This window comes from Saccopteryx leptura, chromosome 2, assembly GCF_036850995.1.
Source record: "Saccopteryx leptura isolate mSacLep1 chromosome 2, mSacLep1_pri_phased_curated, whole genome shotgun sequence".
Classification (NCBI taxonomy): domain Eukaryota; kingdom Metazoa; phylum Chordata; class Mammalia; order Chiroptera; family Emballonuridae; genus Saccopteryx; species Saccopteryx leptura.
In genome coordinates this window covers 35027103-35051200 of record NC_089504.1, presented here as the reverse complement: position 1 = coordinate 35051200, position 24098 = coordinate 35027103, and the positions used below count along the sequence as shown (strand labels likewise).

The 24098-nt window shown below is 37.8% G+C and overlaps 1 protein-coding gene across 2 annotated transcripts in view; it reads left to right on the top strand.

The window, feature by feature from the left end:
• TDRD7 (tudor domain containing 7) overlaps positions 1-24098 on the top strand; it is an 81256-nt gene that overhangs the window by 11706 nt on the left and 45452 nt on the right. Inside the window, exons 2-6 of one of the 2 annotated variants that reach the window (XM_066367604.1) lie at positions 3693-3905; positions 6572-6713; positions 8029-8215; positions 11796-11869; positions 14358-14575. In XM_066367604.1, coding sequence (XP_066223701.1) covers positions 3699-3905; positions 6572-6713; positions 8029-8215; positions 11796-11869; positions 14358-14575 — 828 coding nt within the window. In that variant the 5' untranslated portion in view covers positions 3693-3698. Of the gene's footprint in view, positions 1-3692; positions 3906-6571; positions 6714-8028; positions 8234-11795; positions 11870-14357; positions 14576-24098 lie in introns of both variants that reach the window. The other variant, XM_066367603.1, reaches the window with a different exon arrangement.

Sequence of the window (24098 nt, the reverse complement as noted above, 5' to 3'; positions counted from 1 at the left end):
ACTCCTTAATTATTGTATAATGTCTCTCTTTATCCCTGGCAATATTTCTTGTTCTGATAGGATACTGATAATATAGTCGTGTATTAGCATGGTATATATTTTTCTGTCTTTTTTACTTTTAACCTTTAAAACCCTTTTTTATTAACCTTTTTTGGTTAATGTATTTATATATAAATGGGTTTGTTTATATAGCCACTCTACCAATCTGTAACTTTTTATTGTCATATTTTGGCCATTTACACTTAATATAACTATTGGTATGGTTGGTTTTCAATCTACCCTTTCGCTAGCTGTTTTCTAATTGCCCTATCCTTTGTTGTTGTTGTTTTCCTTTTGCTCTCATCTTTGTTATTTCCTTCCTAATTTTATTTTTACTTTTGCCTGCTTTTTTTATTGAATTTTTTATTGTTTTATCTTTACTACTGGTTTATTAGTTTTACCTCTTTAAAAAAATTTAGTGATGCCTGACCAGGTAGTGGCACAGTGGATAGAGCGTCAGACTAGGATGCGGAGGACCAGGTTTGAACCCCAAGGTCGCCAGCTTGAGCACAGGCTCTCACCAGCTTGAGCCCAAGGTCGCTGGCTTGAGCAAGGGCTCACTGGCTCACCTGGAGCCCTCTGGTCAAGGCATATATGAGAAAGCAATCAATGAACAACTAAACTGCTGCAACGAGGAATTGATGCTTCTTATCTCTCTCCCTTCCTGTCTGTCCTTTTCTGTCCCTCTCTCTGTCTCTGTCAAAAAAAATTAGTGGTTGCCATATTGTTCACAATTTACATCTTTATCACATTCCACTTTCAAATAATATTATACTACTTTATGTACAGCATAAGAACCTTCCAGTGGCATACTCTTAGCTCTTCTCTCTCACTCGCTGAGCTATTATTGTACACTTTACTTTCACATAATTATGCACCCCACGTGAGGCAACTTTTTGATGATGGACATGTCTATATATGTTGATTGTGGTGATGATGACTGCATAAGTGTGTATATTTTCCAAAACTCAATAAATGTTACACATAAGATTGAATTTTATTTTATGTAAATTACACCTAAATGAAAGATTTTTCTATGTATAAATACGTATGTATATACATGTGTATGTGTCTGTCTATCTACCTACAGAGAGAATAAAAATATAGATCCAATATAGGGCTTCCCTAGACTGTGGTATTAATGAAATGTTGGTTTTGGTGGTGACAATTTGAAAAAAGTTAATGTCTAGTGAAAGGAAGTACAAGATGAATACTTAGGTTATTTGCCACTTAAAGCTTGCTGTCATTTGAGTATTATTTATAATGAAAAGTACCCACATTGAGCTGATATTTTGTCTCCTTTTTCAAAAGGACAAATGAGAAAATTGATAGAATTTTCTGCTGTCCAATATGGTATCTGTTGGGCAGATAAAATGTATTATGCTCACTTTGTTAAAGATTACGCTGCCCACGAGGAGGCCGTAGCCCAGGTGATATTAATGTGTGTTGAGAATCCTTGTAACCTGGGGCTTGGTTTTGGGATTAAGCCTTTCCCACCCTTTTTGATGTGGGGCGGTACAATCCAATCATGCCTCAGAGAAGTGACTTTGTATTAGAGACTTCCCTACTTTGTATATTGGATTAGAGGTTGTGAAGCTACAGTATAAAGTGGGGGCAAAACGGGAGTTTGCCCTCTTGGTTCCTGAGATTTTCAGCAGAGGAGAGAGTAGAGCCAGCAGCGGGAGGAGGCCACGTGGAGGAGGCCAGGAGAAGCAGCCAAGATGGCGGAGTACTGAGTGAGATGCCAGTTTGTGCAGTTTGTATCTGGGATAAGGAAGGAGATGGGGAACTGAGGAGAATAAGGCTGGTGAGCTAGAAACCTTTGATTCTAGGAAACTCGGATAAGTCAGTGGCTTTGTGAGCACTGAATGTGACTGGGTTTTGGAGCCCAGAGTGTGTATTTTTACTTGCCCGCCTGGTGCAAGCTAGAATTAAAGACTATGGCCCACCAGTTTTTGGCTCCATTGTTTCTTTACCGACTGTCCGAATCCAGTGGGAACCTGCATGGGCCAGGTGGCTGCTTTGATGGTGGCCCTGGCCTTGGCTCCTGACTTTACAGTATCTAATAGCTATATTTAATTTAAATTAAATTAAAATCCAGTTCCTTAGTTATGTTGGCCACATTTCAAGTGCTTATTAGTAGTTCATGTGGGTATTGGCTACCACATTGGACTGCACAGATATAAAGCATTTTTGTCATTACAGAAATTCTTTTGGATAGCACTGTTGAAGAAAAATATAACAAGTTATCCATGGCTTACCTTTCTCCTTCATTTAATAAATGACTAATGTCATTTTCCAAATGTACCTTCATTCTGCTTACCATTAGTGTAAAGAAAATTTGAGTGGTTAATTTTGAAACATAACTATTACTGATCAATGAAAATTCTTAGCCAGGGTCCTCATGGAATTCCTAGGTACCAAAATTCAGTAGTCACCTTTTTCCCTCTCACTTGACTTGTCTGCTGCTATGACACTTTTGAACATGCATTCTCCTTGGTTCTTTCCACTTGTTTTTCTGACACCGTGATTCTACCTTTTCTACTTCCACTTCCATTTCTTTGGTCCCTTTCACTCAGTCTTTTATAGGTCCTTTTCCCTCTGCCCATTCTTTAAATGACAGTTGTCTACAGAGGTCAATCCTTTACTTTGTTTTTGGCTCCTTAGTCACCAAATACCATGTGGTATTGCTGAAGGCCAGCAATCTATAATGAGGTCAGGCCTCTAACTAAAGTTCCTGGTAAGTATATCTCTGTGGCTGCCCTGTGAGCATCCCCAGTACCTCTGTCCAAAATTAAGTCACTTTCTTCCTTTATTGCAAACCCATCTCAGTGTGGGTCATTACTATCCAAATGCTTCTGCAATAGGAACCTCCCTCATCATCTAAACCAGTTGATCAATTCTAGTTGATTTCACTTCCTAATTACCTCTCCAGTTGATTTTTTTGTTTATTCCCAAGGCCCTGTTCCTAGGTCCTTTAACATTTCTAAGTATTCTTAGAAGTCATTATTAGTTTTTCTCCTTCTAATCTCTCTTCCCTGCTACTGAATAATGCCATTCCTAAAATCCCCACCCCCATTTAAAATCCCTCCAAAGTCCTGCATTACTTTTGGCAAAAATGCAAATGCATTAGCGGAATGTGATCATCTCTTCTGGTTTGCCTCTTCCGTCCTCTCCCATCCCTATCTTTCAGTCCTTAGCTTGGAGTCTTTGTTCAGCCATGTCCAGCCACTTAACTGCCTGGAATTCTCAGAACCAACCACGTGCTTCTCTCTTACCACTGTGCCTTTTGCACTTTCTGTTCCCTTTACCTGCATCTATTACCTCTTCCAATCTACCCCCCCCACACACACACACACCCTTTTCCTCCTTGCCTGGCTGATTTCCTCTCGTTCTTTAGGTTTCCATTTGGGGTTCCCCTCATCTGGAAACATTCCCTGATATCTTCCGTCTGCAGGCTAGTCTTCATGCCTTTCTGACTTCCCCTGTGGTCTCATAGTATTCTGTGCTTTTCTCTACCCTAGCAGTTACTGCTCTGCATTGTGATAGGACAGAAACTATTCAGTACTCTAACAAGTGTGAGCTCTAGGAATCTACCTGAATTCACAGGCTAATGAATCATCTCACAGTAATCTTCCATTGTGCTCTTGTAGGTGAAGATGCCGGAAGCAGATCTGGTTTCAAAAATGCTGCGAGCTGTCCTGCAGTCTCATAAGAACGGAGTAGCATTGCCTCGGCTGCAGGGAGAGTACAGATCCTTGACCGGAGACTGGATCCCCTTCAAGCAGTTAGGTTACCCTACACTGGAAGCCTATCTGAGAAGCGTGCCAACAGTTGTCAGGATCGAGACCAGTAGGTCTGGTGAGGTAAGGAGGTACTTGTGCACGTCAGAAAAGTCAGACCAATCCTTCATTGCCTGCCCGGCACTTTCAGTCTCCTACCTGTGACAGAAGTCTGAGTGCTTTGGGATTGGTAGTGACAGAGACCAGCATCCACACACAGCCGCCCAGATTCTGGCTACTTCGGTTAACCCCTCAGATTCTTTCCGTGTAAAAATAAGATGTTAACCACATTAAATAAGAAGTTTTAAAATTAAAATTTACCCACCCTCAACATCCAAACATTAACTGTACTGGAGACCCTAACTGCCTAAATATCACCCCCTGCACTACTACCCTGCTGCAACTCTTTCCCCAGGTGACAAACCCTTTGAGCAGTGCAAATGCTCATGTACGTCCTCGTGCTTCCTGACCATTCAGAGTAAGATCGTACAAGATTTTTATTTCAAAAATGTGTAAGGCAACATTAAAAAAAGGCAAATGTATGTTCTTCTTGTTTCCATAAATTGGTTATCAAACAAACATGATTTTAAGTTAGTAAAACTGGAACTGGAATTAATTTCATTTTTTGAAAAAAAAACAACTCACTCCCGGGGTCAGCAAGCATGAAAAAAATTCACTACTCAAAGTGCTAATGACCTCCTGTTACCAAACTAACAAACCTGTTTAAATTCTCATCTTTAGACCTCACTCATATCTATTCCTGCTGTCCCTACTCGGTCATTTAGCATTGGATTGTTAAAGGGCCCTCCCTACTGCTCTCCCTGTCTTTAGTCTTGTCTCTTTAGTCTTGTCTCGCCTTCACGCCAGCATGATCGTGTTGTTCTATAAGTTCAAATGCTTTAGTTTCTCTAGAATAATATTATATATTCATATTTATATTCTCTGGAGGAATATTTTTGTATAACATGGGGACCTTGTTGTTAGCAAGTAAAATTTTTATTGTCCTTACCCTGCGACCCAGGAGGTGCACTTCTTGGTATTTGCCCAAGGTACAGTATGAAAGATATGGATTAAAACCGTCACCCGGAAGACAAGCAAGAACACCCACCCCCAAAACAGTATATTTTTCTGGGTATATTTACATATATAGAACAAGTATGAAGTATTTCTCACCAAAATTTATAGTAGTTTCTTTTCTGCTTGCAGTGAGTAGGGGAGGCAGTGGGTGGAGGAGGGAACAGGGGCCCAGAATCAGGAGAATGGTCTAAAAGGGGAGCTTCGCCTAAGCTGTAATAATTTTTATAAGAGCAAGTATAAGTTAGTTAAATATTATATTAATAATAAAGCTTTCTTCAGCATATGGCTTAAATCCCAGAGAGATTTAAGCCGTCCTTTTGGTCCACTGGGCACCTGGTGATACATCCAACGTACCACTTGACAGTGTTTTCTAGCCAGTCTCTTTGTTTCTCTCTTTTTCCTTCATACGTTTCTTGAAGATGAGATACTGGTTTTCATCCTGAATAGTTAGTTGGTGCTTAATAAATGTGTTGAATGTCTGAATGATAAAATGATAAAATGTCTGAATGAATTAATAAATTAATAATACTTCATATAGTTACTAAACTAGAATTTACTCTTTATTTTCTTATTTTGGACATTTTTAATGTTCCCAGATTTTTACTATTAATAGCCCCTATTGCACATATTTGGGTATGTAACTTTTTCTTCTTTTGAATTTTTGTAATATATTTTCTGGGCTAGAAATACTGAGCCAAAGAATAGAAACATGTTTTGGCTTGTTTTTGCTTTCCTGCTCCTCATTTCAACTTAGAATCAAAGACTTACAGGCTAGATGGGGCTTTAGAGATCATCTAGTCCTAATAGTCTACATACGTTTTTCAGATATTTTTCAAATATTGTATGTGTCACACCAATTTTTTTTAAAAGATGGAAAGCTGAGTTGTTGTGCTTTAAGCAGGAGAAGAGGGTCCCAGCCTCTACTTGCCCTGCCTGACCTTCGCACCCTTGCCACTGTGAGGCTCTGAGGCACCTCCGTGGAACCCTATGGTTCCATTGAACAGTTGGAAAACCCCAGATGTAAACCCTGTTTTATAGCTGCAAATACTGAGATTAAGGAGGTAAATTGATTCGTCCTAAATCGCCCAACTAATCTATGCAGTGGCAGGACAAGAGTCAGTGGTCTTTGAAAGGTAATGCAACATAGCAGTTATGAGAACTTACTTTGGATTCAAAGACATAGCCTAGCTGTGTGACATGGGAGGTTGCTAACTTTCTTGAGCCTCTATTTTCCCATTGTATAAAACAGAATAAAACTTATCTCACAGATTATATGAGATAACATGTGTAGTTTACAGGTCTGGTTTGGTTTATTTGTTAATCCCATAGTACCTAGTGCCCTATAGTTACTTAATAAATACCTGTTTAAGGAATAAATGAAATTTTCAATTTAAGCAAAGAATATAATTCCATGTGCTAGACTGTACTTGATTTCTCTGTAGAGAGTATCATTTTGCTCTAACGTCAGAGAGAGAGGCACAAATATTTTCATACAGCTTGATTTGGGACATGTAAACTCATTAAAATCCACTTTTAAAAATTGGCCTCTGTTTTCGGTGGGACACTTGAATCTATGTAAGCACAATAAATTTAAATCAATAAAAAAAAATTGGCCTCTAAGCACCGGTGTACCTGAGAAATGTCTCTCCTCTCACTTTGCCTTTCCTGGGCAGATCACCTGTTACGCTGTGGCCTGCATAGAAACTGCGAGAATCGCTCAGCTTGTGGCTCGTCAGAGAAGTTCTAAAAGGAAAACTGGACGGCAGGTTAACTGTCAGATGAGGGTCAAGAAAACCCTGCCATTTTTCCTAGAAGGTAAGATCTTTTGACATGCTAAAACATTTTAAGCCTATTTGTGAATACACTGACATATGGAATTATGTGGAATTATGGAAATATTGCTTGTATGCATGATAAACACTTGTATTTGTTAACATTCATATGTCAACAGTGAAATCCTGAAGCTAGTATTTACATTTGAAATTAAATGAATATGGTGAGCATGACTTACTAAATGCAATCCTTACTCAATATGAAATATCTCAGAGTAGATTTTAATTTTTTAATCTTTTTAAATTATCTTTTTAATTTAAAATATTTTAATTATCTTTTAGGTTATTTGAGGGAAAACCTCATCCAGAGTGTTAGATGAACCAAGAACCTATAATTGTAGGTCTTATTTAGCAAATATTGTCTTTTAATATAAATCCTCTATTTAAAAAACAAAACAAATGTGAATTATACAATACACAAAGGTGTTATATAGGTACCTCAGCCTGTGTTTACTAAACACTCGTCTCAGGGAGTTTACAATTGGTTCTAAAACCAAACTCTCAAGAAATAGTGCAGTGATAATAGAAAAGAGTAAATGCCTATACTACCCAGCCATAAGAAATGATGACCTATTGCTTTTACAACAATATGGATAAACCTTGAGAACATTATACATACTGAGTGAAATAAGTAAATCAGAAAAACATAAGAACTATATGATTTCACACATAGATGGGATATAGAACTGAGACTCATGGACATAGATAAAAGTGAAGTGGCTACCAGGGGGAAGAGGTTTGGGGAAGGGAAGTAAAGAGGGGCAAATATATGGTGATGGAAAATGATCTGACTTTGGGTGATGGTCACACAAAGCAATCCACAGTTAAAATGCTATAGAGATGTTTACTTGAAACCTATGTACTCTTATTGATTAATGTCACCTCATTAAATATAATTTTCATAAAAAAAATGCCTAAATGCCACAGCAAGCATTTCAGGTGAGTGAAAATGGCAATGGAGGGCTTTATGATGCAGAGGAGACTTGAACCTTGAGTGGAAGAGCTTAAATTGATGGAGAAGAGATGGGAGGACTGAGACAGGGTGGAGTGTGCTGCATTGTAAGAATGTGGGGTGGCCGCCGCTGGTATGTTAGTTGGTAAGTAGAGGTAAGGTAACTGGCTAGTCTCACCAATCTACTCTTCCCCTACTGACCAACACTCACATAGCAACTTTCTCATGTCCTTACACACTGCTCTGAGAGTAGAGACCCATAGAAAACATCTGGACAGGGAAGTGACATAATGAAACTAGAGCTTGGGAAGCTAATTGGTTCCCTTCTGTATGTCTGACTTCATAGGAAAACCAAAAGCAACTCTCAGACAACCAGGATTTTCTTCAGATTTGTCTATCAGCAAAAAGCCTAATTTAGCATTGTCAAGAGACAGAGGAAACTCTCTTGGAGTTAAGTCTGATGCTGAAATACCGCCTTATGCATTACATACAAATGTTGGAAGCGAAGTATTCAAAGATGTTCCAATGCAGAGGTATGTGATCAACAACAGGTATTTGCACTTTGCCTGGCTAAAAAGAGATGTGTAGTGAACCCAGGGTAATAAAAGTTAAAAAATGTATGTTCAGGGTAAGAAAAAAATGCTTTCTGTTTTATCTACTGTAAGTTCAAGTGTAGTAGAGAAATGCAGCGTTACTAGTAAGTCTGCTTTTCCGGGCTGCATGATTGTTACTCTCTGAACAGCTCCATTTCATATTTTCTCCACATTTTTGGTTGCCTTTCCTTGTGAAGTTCATTTTAAGAACTCTCCCAAGTTGTTCTAAGGTGCTATTTCAGCATAATTTACAACTTTTTTGAAGACCTTTCTTATAATTAATTTTGTAAGTTTTAAATAAAATCTGATTGATTTGCACACTCTACTGTGCTCCAGTGCTCGATCCATAATAATACAGTAAGGTAATACACCTGTGCATCAGAACACTGCGCTGGCGATAATCACACAGCCTTGAAGTCTTAGTTTGGCTGCTGCTGTTCACTAGCCAGGGGAAATTAGTGAAATGATTGTATCTTTTGGGGCTGTGGTGTCCTCATTTGGCCAATAAAATGTTAACAAGGTCATCTCAAATTTCTTTTCTGGCTTTAAATTTTATGGTTGTATGAAGTCACTCAGGTAAGCAAACTACAACCCATAGGCCAAATCTAGCCCATTGCCTGTTTTCTGTAAAGAAAGTGTTATAGGAACACAGCTACATTCCGTTGTTTCTACAGCGTCTGTGGTAGCTTTTGCATAGCGGCAGAGTTGAGGAGTGGTGCAGAGAGAGTATGGCCTGGGAAGTCTGGAGTATCAACTAAAGGACCCTTCACACAAAAAGTTGGCCTACTCCTGATACAGACTCGTCAGTATGACTTTGTCCCGTCGGTTTGTGCTTTTACAAAACAAATTTTGTTGTATCAAATTTCTTTAATTTAATGTTAAAAATTCCATTTTGTGTAAGTTCCTCCCACACACATAGTTCTCCCCCACATACAGGTACCCTCCCACCTCAGTAATAGAATATTTAGAAATAATTTTTAAAGTTAGGTAAAAGGGTCTTAATTTTTTTGTATTTTGGTTTTTTTTATAAAGTAACCCTTAAATATTTGCCATAATGGTGTCTATTTATAAAGTAACCCTTAAATATTTGCCATAATGATGTTTTTGGTTATTATAATTTTGATAAGGTCTAGAAAGTAAATACATAATTAAAAGTTGGATCTTGATCCAGAGCATTGATTGGGTTCAGTGTATGACTGAGGTATGATTGTCACCTCTAGTTGCATGCCTAAGTTTCAAATTTCAAAGTCCTATTTTTTAATTGGATTTATAAAATGATAGCAAAATCAAGTCCTGGATTGTGGGGTCACGGGAGCATTCTCGACCCCATGATCGGTGTCTCCCACCCCTCACTTGGTGTCACTCGGCAGTCCAGTAAGTGCCTTCTGTCCCTGTAGGTAGCACCAGCAGTGATTGAGTGTGGGTAGGGTGTGTGTGGGGGGGTGCTGCCAGCAGCCTAAATAGTGGGCCCAAGTTGGTGCTCTCTGACTTGCAGCCCAGTGTGCTTTACCACTCCCACCTGGACGCACCAGGCCAAGGGCATTCAGCTCCCATGGGCAGCATCTGCAGAAACCAGGCAGGAGCCCCAGCAGCAACAGGTGAATGTACCACACCAGAATAGTATCATAAGGGCCCTTAAACTAAGTTATCAATGGAACTGCATCCTGTAAAAGTGGGTCAGGGGCTATGTGCTAAACCCAAACAGAGTAACTACCTGCTAAAATAAGACATTTAAATATGATCAACAGTCTCCTAACATATGTCCTAAAGTCCAGGATACCAAAAAAAAAAAAAAAAAAATCATTGCACCAAGAAGCAGGAAAATGACAACTTGAGTGAGAATAGATAATCAACAGGCACACACAGCAAAATGAATCAAATGTTAGAATTATCTGACAAGGATATTAAGGCTGCTGTCATAAAAGTATTTCCACGAGCAAGGGCAAGGATTTAAAAAAAAAAATGAAAATAAAAGAAAATTCGCCAAAGAAATAGAACATAGAGAAAAAGAACCAAATGTAAAGCACAGTATGGAAAAATGCAACACCAAAATAAAAAATGCTCTGGATAAGCTCAGTAGCAGGATGAATGTGACAGAGGAAAGAATCAGTAAACTTGAAGATAGAACAGTAGTTTATCTTGAATGAGTATTTGAAGGCATAATGGCTGAAAATATCTCAGATTTGGCTAAGGACACCTTATGATATAATTTCTGAAAACTAAAGACAAAGAAAACATCTTGAAAACAGCCAGAGAGAAATAGCATATCTCCTATAGGGGAATACCAGTTTTAATGACAGTGGATTTCTCATCCACAACCATGGAGGAAGAAAGTGACATGATTTTCTAGTACTGAAAGGAAATAAAAGAACTGTCAGCCACAAAGTTTATATCATTTTATTCCTACAACATTCACTCTTCCTTGTATGTACCAAGCACTGCCCTAGGCACTGGGAACACAGGTAATTAAGACACTTGGAGTCTAGTGAGGAAGACAGACATGAATACAAATTATTTCTGTCTCTACATGTGGTTTGTTTATTTGTGCTATTTGGAAGAATCTTGCTCTATATACAATATAATTCATATAAAAATTATTTTTGTGGAAGTATGAGGTGGGAAATCTGTTTATTTTTTTCTAAGTAATTTGAGCAATCCCCGCTCTTGTTTGAAATGCCACCTTTGTCATGTGCTAACATATAATGTAAATTGAGTGTTTCATAGCTCTCTACGACTTTCATGTATCTGTCCAACTATTTTAAATGTAACATTATAATACATTTTAATATATGGTGATGCAAATCCTTCATGTTTTTGGTTATATTCCAAAATAGTCTTTGTGTTCAACTGCTTATTTTTTGCAAGATTTTTGTTGTTTTTAATTTTGTTTTGTTTTGGTTTTGTTTTTTTTTTAGTTTATTATTTCATGCATTTAATACTTAAATAGTTCCTTAAAGGTGATTAATTGGAAATCTGACCTCCAAGTTCTTTTATAGTCCTAGTTTAAATTTAGTTTTTAATACATCTTCTGTGGGTGTCTATGAAACATGAAAGCTCAAATGAGGTATATTTTTATTTCAGCTCATTTTGAAATATTTTAATGACTAGTTTTACTGTTCAGTGCCACAGATACTTTTTTTTCTTTTATTTATTTATTTTTTAATTTTTTTACAGGGACAGAGAGAGAGTCAGAGAGAGGGATAGTCAGGGACAGACAGACAGGAACGGAGAGAGATGAGAAGCATCAATCATCAGTTTTTCATTGCGAGACCTTAGTTGTTTATTGCTTTCTCATATGTGCCTTGACCGCGGGCCTTCAGCAGACCGAGTAACCCCTTGCTCGAGCCAGTGACCTTGGGTCCAACCTGGTGAGCTTTTGCTCAAACCAAATGAGCTCGCACTCAAGCTGGCGACCTCGGGGTCTCGAAGCCACAGAGACTTTAATGAAAAGTGTAGTGTTTAAAACTTGGTATAGACTTCGCTATTTAAATTTTAATTTATTATTTTTTTTATACCTTAGGTTTATCCCAAAAGCATCCCTTCTACCACCTTTTCAGATGCATCTCTCAAGACCCTCTATTAAGGAAATGAGTGGTATGTTTCCTAAACATTAATTCCATGATACATTTTGGATTCTGGAGCCTCAGAGCCCCAGGAAAACTCTAGGGGTGGCTTGTGATATTTGCTCTCACTTTCTCCTGCTTGGAATATATCTCTCCTGCTCTTTAGTAATTTCTTTGAGTTGTGAATTAAAGTGATGTAAAGAGAAGATAGACCTTCCTCACACCAGACCTATTCTGTTTCAATTCCACGTGTCACCTGTAGAGGTATTGTGTCCCTTGTCACCCTCTCACCCATTAAGGGTAAGATTTAAAGTACATCAATATGGACCTAAACTCATACAATCAGATACTCTGTCATTCAAAAGCTGGGACCCTAAACGGTGTGCAGGGACTACTAAGCATTTAAATAGGAATGTAAATCATTCCTCGGGTTATAAAATTCAAAAGGGGCTATTAAGAAAAGAATTGGAGACAAAATATAAAGTCAAAGACTCTAAAGATTAGAAATGTACCTACTTGTCATCTGTCATCTTGTCTCCTCCACTGACCGAACCATGGAGTGTAAATCCCCTGCTAATAAGCTCTACCTGAGGGCCATGATGTTTTCAGAATTAGTACTTATGTTGCATGAAATTCAAATATGATTTTAAAGGACTTGCTGCTTTAAGTGTGATTCTTACTGAATTGATATAACTTTTTCCATAAGAACACATCTCCAGTATTTCTTATAGAAATTAATTAAACAATATGATTTTTGTTTATGTCAATTACTTTTATAAACGCGTTTTCCGAAACATGGGCTACTCATTAAACTTGTATACCTGTTAGAGGTTGTAAATCCTTTTAAATCAGAACAAACGTTTCTGTGGAACCAAAGGGACTTACTCAAGAGGACTGCAGTTCACCTGGCAGCTGATACGCATCTTTTGTTTTCTTAACAGACCTTTTGGAGTTTATAACCCGAGGAATCATTTATATTCATATATTTAGATGCTTAGTGGTCATTGCACACAGTTTAGGTCCCAGCTTTGAAATGGTGAAGTATCTGAAACTATTTTTTGAGTTTAAGTTTCATATTTATGTATTTTATATCTTACCCTCTAACGAGTGAGAGGGGATAAGGGACACGAGTAGCTTGTGTGCACACTTACACACAGCCTCTTATACCTGCCCACTGCAGGTAGGATTTAGGAAGTAGACTACTTCCTTGACTTGTAACAAAAGGTGCAGCATCGTAGGTGACTCCCTAGGCCCCAGGAGCGGGTGCATTTGCAGACTCCAACTCTGCCTCGGCTGCCCACAGTCTCTCTTTAAGTGGGTCTGGCCAGTTCTGAGAAACTCATCTTTTTTCTGGTATTTTTATATCATGATTTGAGAAGAACTTAAATAAATTAGCTCTGCCTCCAGTAGGAGTTTTAGATGGGCATCCTGGGCCCTTTGGTTCACCGAGCCAAACAGTCTCAGCAAGGTGAGGTCTCGCACCCGTGCTGGGTAAAGCAGTCCACGTCCGGCTGTCCTCAAGGAGCAGCTCGCCTTTCACTTCCCGGCCTCCTCAGAGGCCAGTGTCCCCAAACTGGCCTGTGTGTCTGTAAAGGGCTGTTTAAAATAAAGTTAAAATTGTTGAGTGCCCGCAGAAATCCTGTATGATTAAAAACATGAACATATTTTGCTTGTAATTGGTATTTTTTAAATACTCTAATCTGTATTTCAGTGAAATTTAGAAGATATTTGGAATGCATTTCATAGTTCTTAAACTACCAAGACTGTCAGCTGTCGTGAACACTCCAATTTTTTCATTGTCTTAGGATGTTAAGTCAGGCACTCTGAATTTTAAATAAAAAATGAATAAGAATGCTAGTCAACACTTTGTCAGTATTCACTTAGAAGGATAAATGATATGAATTGGGAAAATAAAAAATCATTAGTTGTTATCTGTGGGTTCAAACCTTTTATTTATATTTATAAACTAAGGCTAGGATGATGATTATAAATGGATCATTTTTTGAACTGTGTTGTTAAATTTTTTTTTTCATTAATAAAGGGGAAAATTGATCACATGTTAAACCTGGACAATTTATTACTTTTTATAAAATGTTCTTTGATCCTTCTATTAAGTCATTGTCCCTCATGCCTTGTGGAATATAGTTTTAAATTCAGCATTGCATATAAACCATTATTGTCTAAAATTTATCCTTTCTTAGTTGCAGTTAGAAAATTAAATAGAATTTCATTATTCTTTATGAAGCAAAATTATTCTGTTGTTTAAATTAAATGAAGTACCCTTGCAAAATAAAGGGGCCAGGTTCTCTCTGTGGGGCCTGTTGACCCTGCTGGTTACTTCCGGGTTAAAACTTGAAATGCAGTTGTCACGGTCCTGCTTTGCCTAATGCTGCTCCCCCGTAAGTCCCTTGACCTCCACAAGCCTGAAGTTTAACAAAGCCTAAAGACACAATTATTAGGTGATGGGGATAATCTAAATTAAGCATTTTGGTTAATTATATCATTTTTTTAATTTAAAGATAACTTAATTCAGACTGTTGAAAAACCAAATGTCACGCCTCCTGCCTCTTACACTTATAAAATGGATGAGGTTCAAAACCGCATAAAGGAAATGCTAAACAAGCATAACAATGGCATTTGGATGTCCAAGATTCCACATTTTTACAAAGAGTTATATAAAGAAGAACTTAATCAAGGAATTTTACAACAGTTTGAGCACTGGCCACATGTCTGCACGGTATGTTTCTCCTTATTCTCCCTCCTGATGCCACCTCTACTTTCCGAGTCAGGTTATTAGTCATAGCACCTTGTATCCAGAAGCACTTTACATAATGTTGCTTCATTAATCTTTATCTCTGAGGTTAACACATATCTGTTCTTATTTATAGAACAAGCATGTTAAGGGTCAAGGACTGTGTCTGTTATAATTGCTGTTTTATATATTTTGTTTTAAATTACTTTTTATGTATTTAATATATGATAATAGGTACACCATTTTGTATTGCGCTGCTACCAATAGATACTGATAGCTTTGCCATTTTAATAATGAACTTACTGGTAATAAAGCTTTTTTTATTAGCCTCAAATTGTATATGCTTGTTTCTAAGCATTTTTAAAGATATTCAGCTGAACAAATTTTAGTTATTTTGTTATATATATCATATTACTAATATAACCAATATAACTTAGTATATATAATAATTAATATATAATATATAACTATATTAATATAGCTAATATATACCTAAATATATATTTATTTTAATTATTTATAAAATATCTTATTTTAATTTTAATTTTTTTATAAATAAATTTTTATTAATGTTAATGGGGTAACATCAATAAATCAGGGTACATATATTCAAAGAAAACATGTCCAGGTTTTCTTGTCATCCAATTATGTTGCATACCCATCACCCAAAGTCAGATTGTCCTCTGTCACCCTCTATCTAGTTTTCTTTGTGCCCCTCCCCCTCTCCCTCCTTCCCTCCTGCGCCCCCCCACCCCCGGTAACCACCACACTCTTGTCCATGTCTCTTAGTCTTGTTTTTATGACCCACCAGTGTATGGAATCATGTAGTTCTTGGTTTTTTTCTGATTTACTTATTTCACTTCGTATAATGTTATCAAGATCCCACCATTTTGTTGTAAATGATCCAATGTCATCATTTCTTATGGCTTAGTATTCCATAGTGTGTATATACCACATCTTCTTTATCCAGTCTTCTATTGAAGGGCTTTTTGGTTGTTTCCATGTCTTGGCCACTGTGAACAATGCTGCAATGAACATGGGACTACATGTGTTTTTACGTATCAATGTTTCTGAGTTTTTGGGGTATATACCCAGTAGAGGGGTTGCTGGGTCATAAGGTAGTTCTATTTTCAGTTTTTTAAGGAACCACCATACTTTCTTCCATAATGGTTGTACTACTTTACAGTCACACTAACAGTGAATGAGGGTTACTTTTTCTCCACAGCCTCTCCAGCATTTGCTATTACCTGTCTTGTTGATAATAGCTAATCTAACAGGTGTGAGGTGGTATCTCATTGTAATTTTGATTTGCATTTCTCTAATAACTAATGAAGATGAGCATCTTTTCATATTGTATTTCTTCCTGGGAGAAGTGTCTGTTCATTTCCTCTTCCCATTTTTTTATTGGATTGTTTGTTTGTTTGTTGTTGAGTTTTATGAGGTGAGTTCTTTGTGAATTTTGGATATTAGGCCTTTATCTTATCTGAGCTGTTGTTTGAAAATATCGTTTCCCATTTAGTTGGCTGTCTGTTTATTTTGTTGTCAGTTTCTCTTGCTGAGCAAAAACTTTTTAGTCTGATGTAGTCCCATTCATTTATCTTTGCCTTCACTTCTCTTGCCTTTGGAGTCAAATTCATAAAATGCTCTTTAAAACCTAGGTCCATGAGTTTAGTACCTATGTCTTCTTCTATGTACTTTATTGTTTCAGGTCTTATATTCAGGTCTTTGGTCCATTTTGAATTAATTTTAGTACAAGGGGACAAACTGTAGTCCAGTTTCATTCTTTTGCATGTGGCTTTCCAGTTTTCCCAGCACCATTTGTTGAAGAGGCTTTCTTTTCTCCATTGTGTGTTGTTGGCCCCTTTATCAAAAATTATTTGACCATATATATGTGGTTTTAATTCTGGACTTTCTGTTCTGTTCCATTGGTCTGAGTGTCTATTTTTCTGCCAATACCATGCTGTTTTGATTGTTGTGACCCTATAATATAGTTTGAAGTCAGGTATTGTAATGCCCCCAGCTTCATTCTTTTTCCTTAGGATTGCTTTGGCTAATTGGGGTTTTTTATAGTTCTATATAAATCTGATGATTTTTTGTTCCATTTCTTTAAAGAATGTCATAGGAATTTTGATGGGAATTGCATTAAATTTATAGATTGCTTTGGGTAATATGGCCATTTTGATTATATGTATTCTTTCTATCCATGAACAAGGAATATTTTTCCATCTCATTGTATCTTTTTCGATTTCCCTTAACAATGCTTTGTAGTTTTCGTTATATAGGTCCTTTATATTTTTTGTTATGTTTATTCCTAGGTATTTTTGTTGTTGTTGTTGCAATCGTGAAGGGGATTATTATTATTTATTATTTTTTTTTTTTCTGAAGTTGGAAACTGGGAGAGACAGTCAGACAGACTCCCGCATGCACCCGACCGGGATCCACCCGGCACACCCACCAGGGGGCGACGCTCTGCCCACTAGGGGGCGATGTTCTGCCCATCCAGGGGGTTGCTCTGTTGCGACCAGAGCCACTCCAACGCCTGGGGCAGAGGCCAAGGAGCCATCCCCAGCGCCCGGGCCATCTTTGCTCCAATGGAGCCTCGCTGCGGGAGGGGAAGAGAGAGACAGAGAGGAAGGAGAGGGGGAGGGGTGGAGAAGCAGATGGGTGCTTCTCCTGTGTGCCCTGGCCGGGAATCGAACCCGGGACTTCTGCACGCCAGGCCAACGCTCTGCCACTGAGCCAACCGGCCAGGGCCGAAGGGGATTATTTTTTTTTTGAGTTCGTTTTCTAATATTTCATTGTTGGCATATAGAGAGGCTATGGACTTTTATATGTTAGTTTTGTATCCTGCGACCTTACTGTATTGGTTTATTGTTTCTAGTAATCTTTTTGTGGAGTCTTTGGGGTTTTTGATGTATAGGATCATATCATCTGCAAAAAGTGATACCTTTACTTCTTCTTTTCCAATATGAATGCCTTTTATTTCTTTCTCTTGTCTGATTGCTCTGGCCAGAACTTCTAGCACCACGTTAAATAAGAGTGAAGAGAGTGGACAACCCTGTCTTGTTCCTGATTTAAGGTGGAAAGTCCTCAGTTTTATGCCATTTAATATGATTTGGCTGATGGTTTATCATATATAGCCTTTATCATTTGAGATATTTTCCTTCAATACCCATTTTGTTGAGTGTCTTCAAGTTGTGTTGTATTTTATCGAATGCCTTTTCTACATTTATTGATAAGATCATGTGGTCTTTGTTCTTTTGTTTTATTGATATGGTGTATTACATTAACCGTTTTACGTATGTTGAACCATCCTTGAGATTCTGGGATGAATCCCACTTGATTATGATGTATTATTTTTTTAATATGTTGTTGTATTCGATTTGCCAGTATTTTGTTTAGTATTTTAGCATCTGTATTCATTAGAGATACTGGTCTGTAGTTTTCTTTTTTTGTGCCATCCTTGCCAGGTTTCAGTATGAGGGTTATGTTGACCTCATAAAATGTGTTTGGAAGTATTGCTTCTTCAATTTTTTGGAAGATTTTGAGTAGAATAGGAACCAAGTCTTCTTTGAATGTTTGATAGAATTTGCTAGTATAACCGTCTGGGCCTGGACTTTTATTTTTGGGGAGGTTTGGGGTTTTTTTGTATTTTTCTGAAGCTGGAAACGGGGAGGCAGTCAGACAGACTCCCGCATGTGCCTGACCGGGATCCACCTGGCACGCCCACCAGGGGGCGATGTTCTGCCCATCCAGGGCGCTGCTCTGTCGTGACCAGAGCCACTCTAGCACCTGGGGCAGAGGCCAAGGAGCCATCCCCAGCACCCGGGCCATCTTTTGCTCCAATGGAGCCTCGGCTGCGGGAGGGGAAGAGAGAGACAGAGAGGAAGGAGAGGGGGTGGGGTGGAGAAGCATATGGGCGCCTCTCCTGTGTGCCCTGGCCAGGAATTGAACCCGGAACTTCCACACGCCAGGCCGACGCTCTACCACTGAGCCAACAGGCCAGGGCCTTGGGGAGGTTTTTAATAGTTTTTTCTATTTCCTCCCTGCTAATCTGTCTGTTTAGGCTTTCTGCTTCTTCATGACTCAGTCTAGGAAGGTTGTATTGTTCTAGGAATTTATCCATTTCTTCTAGATTGTTGAATTTGGTGGAATATAATTTTTCGTAGTATTCTACAATAATTCTTTGTATATCTATGATGTCTGTGCTGATTTCTCCTCTTTCATTTTGGATTTTGTTTATATGAGTCCTTTCTCTTTTTTCCTTGGTGAGTCTTGCCAAGGGTTTTGTCAATTTTGTTGATCTTTTCAAAGAACCAGCTCCTTGTTTTATTAATTTTTTTCTATAGTTTTTCTGTTCTCTATTTCATTTATTTCTGCTCTGATTTTTATTATTTCCTTTCTTCGGCTGGTTTTGGGTTGTCTTTGTTCTTCTTTTTCTAGTTCCTTAAGGTGTGAAGTTAAGTGGTTCACTTGGGCTCTCTCTTGTTTGTTCATATGGGCCTGAAGTGATATGAACTTCCCTCTTATTACTGCTTTTGCTGCATCCCAGAGATTCTGATATGTCGTATTGTCATTTTCATTTGTCTGTATATACCTTTTGATCTCTGTGCTTATTTCTTCTTTGACCCACTTATTTTTTAAAAGTATGTTGTTTAGTTTCCACATTTTTGTGGGGGTTTTTTTCTTCTTTTTTGCAGTTGAATTCTAGTTTCAAGGCGTTATGATCAGAAAATATGCTTGGTACAATTTCAATTTTTCTGAATTTGCTGATGTTATTTTTGTTGCCCAACATATGGTCAATTCTTGAGAATGTTCCATGTACACTAGAGAAAAATGTATACTCTGTCGCTTTGGGATGAAGTGTCCTGTAGATGTCTATCATATCCAGGTGCTCTAGTGTTTCGTTTAAGGCCAATATATCTTTATTGATTCTCTGTTTGGATGACCGATCTAGAGCCGTCAGCGATGTATTGAGGTCTCCCAGTATGATTGTATTTTTGTCAGGTTTTTTTTTTTATAAATTTTATTTTTATTTTATTTATTCATTTTTAGAGAGGAGAGAGAGAGAGAGAGACAGAAAGGGAGAGAGAGGAGAGAGAAAAGGGGGGAGGAGCTGGAAGCATCAACTCCCATATGTGCCTTGACCAGGCAAGCCCAGGGTTTCGAACCGGCGACCTCAGCATTTCCAGGTCAACGCTTTATCCACTGCGCCACCACAGGTCAGGCATCAGTTTTTGTTTAGGTCAGTAAGTAGCTGTCTTATATATTTTGGTGCTCCTTGGTTTGGTGCATATATATTAAGGATTGTTATGTCTTCTTGATTCAGTGTCCCCTTAATCATTACGAAATGACCATTTTTGTCTCTGAGTACTTTTGCTGTCTTGTAGTCAGCATTATTAGATATGAGTATTGCTACTCCTGCTTTTTTTTTTGGATGTTATTTGCTTGGAGTATTGTTTTCCAGTCTTTCACTTTGAATTTGTTTTTATCCTTGTTGCTTAGATGTGTTTCTTGTAGACAGCATACAGTTGGATTTTCTTTTTTAATCCATTCTGCTACTCTGTCTTTTTATTGATGAGTTTAATCCATTTACATTTAGTGTAATTATTGACACTTGTGGATTCCTTATTGCCATTTTATAAATTGCTTTCTGTTAGTTTTGTATCTTGTTTGATTCTTCTCTTTTGTTTTTCTATCTGTTTTTGTTTGTTTGTATTCATACTTCTTTCTTCTGTTGCTACCTTTTTTAAGTCATGTGCTTCTGTGGTGGTTTTTTCAAGGGTGGTTACCATTAAGTAATGAAAAGGGTACCTACCATATTCATTGTAGTACCCTATCTTGTGAGTGTTTCTGCACTTCATCGTCCTTTGCTACTGTTAATCTCCATTCTCTCCCCCATTTTTTTTGCTTTTGTTGTCACAGTTTAAGTTTGGTTTTATTGTGTTCTTGGTGGAGCTTTACTTGTGGTTTTGTTTTGTTTTGTTCTTTGGATCTGGTTGGAAAACCCCCTTTTGTATTTCCTGGAGTGGGGGTTTTCTGATGATAAATTCCCTCATCTTTTCTGTATTTGTGAATGTTTTTATTTCTCCTTCATACTTGAAGGATAGCTTTGATGGGTATAGTATTCTTGGCTGAAAGTTTCTCTCTTTCAGGGCTTTAAATATTGGGGTCCACTCTCTTCTAGCTTGTAGAGTTTCTGCTGAAAAATCTGATGATAATCTAATAGGCCTTCCTTTATATGTTGTATTCTTCTTTTCCCTGACCTTCTCCCCAAAATCTCCCTGGCTGCCTTGAGAATTTTTTCTTTGTCGTTGGTTTGTGCCATTTTCATTATGATGTGCCTTGGTGTTCTGTTTGCTTCTTGAATTTGAAGCTTTAGTTCTTTCCACAGTCTTGGGAAGTTCTCATCTATTATTTCTTTGAATATATTTTCCATTCCATTTTCTCTTCTCCCTCTGATATACCTATTATTCTTATGTTATTCTTTTTGATGGAGTCAGACAATTCCTGTAGGGCTTTCTCATTTTTTTAAATTTTTGAGTCTCTCTCTTCTTCTCTCTGGTGTGCCTGAAGTTGCTGTCTTTTTTTTTTTTTTTTTAATTCATTTTTAGAGAGGAGAGAGAGAGAGAGAGAGAGAGAGGAGGAGAGAGAGACAGAGAGGAGAAGGGGGGAGGAGCCGGAAACATCAACTCCCATATGTGCCTTGACCAGGCAAGCCCAGGGTTTCGAACTGGCGACCTCAGCATTTCCAGGTCAACACTTTATCCACTGCGCCACCACAGGTCAGGCGAAGTTGCTGTCTTTTATGTCATTAATCCTACCTTCTATCTGGCCTGTTCTATTAGCTAAGCTTGTTACCTCGTTCTTCAGTTCATGAATTGAGTTTTTCTTTTCTGTTTGATTTGTTTTTATAGTTTCAGTTTCCTTCGTAATATATTCTTTGTGTTCTTTGAGTTGTTTTCTGAGCTCCCTAAATTGCCTTTCTGTGTTTTCTTGTATATCTCTGAATATTTTTAGGATTTCTATTTTAAATTCTCTGTCATTTAGCTCCAAGGTTTCCAATATATTAAATTTTTTCTCCATAGATTTTTCCACATCTGTGTTACTTCTCTATCTTTTGTATCCATGATATTTGATTTCCTTTTTCTTAATGGCATCTGAGGGTGGTCTTGTTGATAGCACTTCGCCTTCAGTATGTGGAACTCCCGGATGCTCCAAGGATAGATTTTTCTGTCTCTGGTTGATGAACTTGTTGAAATTTTGGGGAGATTTGTCGGTAGCACTCCTCACGGTGCTATTTCTCTGATGTCACTCTATTTAAAATTTTTAATATAGGGTTCAGATTTAAAATTTTTACTAACTTCTTTAGAGGAAAAAAATTGAAAAGTAAGTTGACATCATTTATCATACATATTATTACTGAGAGTCTATTATTATAAAATGATGGATCAGAATCGTTTATTAGAAATCTTAGTTCAGACATAAAGATGACTAGATTCTTAAACCAAAGTAACTTTTAGATGTTTCTTAAGGTTTAATTACACAGAATAGGTTAAAAAAATGTAACTATTTTAAATGATAGCAATAGCATTGCTGTTGTTGCTTCTAAGCTTGTAGAATCAAATAATGCATGATGGTTAGTGTTTGATAGAGGGCTTTTATTTATTTAATTTAATATATATTTTGGCTCTGAACCCTCTTGGGCAAAGTGTAGGCCACTCCCTCTTCATAAACACCTGGCCTAAAGACAGCATCTGTTTTTGTAGCTGCTTTTTCCTCCAGGCCACTGACACCGGCTAAAGTCCCAAAAGTTTTCCAGGCAAGATTTATTCACTCATCCATCCATCCTGTTTGTTCAGACACCACTTTACCATGTGCCTGCAGGTGCTAGTCATTCCTTTGGTGCTCAGAACACTGTAGGACAACCTGATGTGTTAGACTATATAGTGTGAAGTGTCAAACTCTGGAAATATGGCTGTCTCCCTAGTTATAAAGTCAGAATACTTAACAATCATAAGAATGTTACCCCTGATTTATGTGGAATGCGGAGTTTATTCTTATGATGAGAATTCCCAAGGTTGCTCTTCATTTCGTTTTTACTCCTTTCTGGGAAGGATCTTCTCACTGGATGCAGGCTTAGGAGCATCGATATACCCCCTCAGACTTCCCTAATCTTGAGGAGGACTTTTGAGTTTTTACCAAGGATGCTCAATTTGAAGGTCCATGGTCTAGAACTACTTCTTGGAATGAATATGGTTTCATTTTTTAAATGCATAGACAGTCATGTTCTTTTATTTTCTTTTGACAGAGAGAGAGAGAATCAGAGGGACAGATAGGGACAGACAGACAGGAAGGGAGAGAGATGAAAAGCATCAGTTCTTCGTTGCAGCACCTTAGTTGTTTATCAATTGCTTTCGATTATGTGCCTTGGCTGGGGGGCTACAGTAGAGCAAGAGACCCCTTGCTCAAGACAGCAACCTTGGGTTCAAGCCAGCAACCTTTGGGTTCAAGCCAGTGACCATGGGGTTATGTCTATGATCCTGGACTCAAGCTGGTGAGCCCACGTTCAAGCCATATGAACCCATGCTCAAGCCAGTGATCTTGGGGTTTCGAACCTGGATCCTCTGCATCCCAGTCCGACACAGTATCCACTGCATCACTGCCTGATCAGGGGACAGTCATGTTCTTATAGCATATCTTCAGCAAACTTAGAGCCTTTTTTATCATCAGGATATGTATATAACTCATTACTAAGTTTTGATAAAGAAGGGATCTTTGGAATAAAAATTTTTTAATTCATTAAGTTTCTTCTTAATGTATTATATTTCTGGTTGTTTTATATTCCATAATAATTACTATTGGTGTGCCTTAATTTATGGCCTTTGATGAAAATTTTTTATTCTTGCTACTCCACATATCTACAAAGCCCCAGAATTTTTCTTGCTAGGATTTTAGGTGAGAAAGTACCTCTTTGATGTTAAAACTTTACCCAAAATGAGTGGTTTCCTACTAAATTTCAGGTGCAGAAACAACAGACTTTGTGTTTTTGGTTGTTTTTTTCAGCTCTTAAATTCATCACTGTTGCTTGATCACTTCCTGCATACCAGTAAGGGTGGAACATAAAACAGAAATATAATACACCTTTGTATTGATACTCTGTGTCTCTCGACTTTGAGGAGGACTGTTTAGATGCAGTCACCATCAGTCATTAAGTATGAGCATTTGTGTCTAGGATGCCAAAAACTGCCAATCTTATTGACATCTACTATTTTTTTTTAACTTTAACCTCTGAATATTTTTTTAAAGCCTACTAGTAAAAGTAAACACTTATAAACAGTTGTACCATGGTTATTTTTTCTTTGTCTGATTTGGAAAAACAGAAGTGCTGATATCATGCCCAGACTGATGCTTCTATGACCAAGGTCAGACAGCCTTAAGCACAGTACAAAAAATTCAGGATAAGAAAAAAAAGACTTAGTACTGTTTATCTCTCTAAATGGCTTGT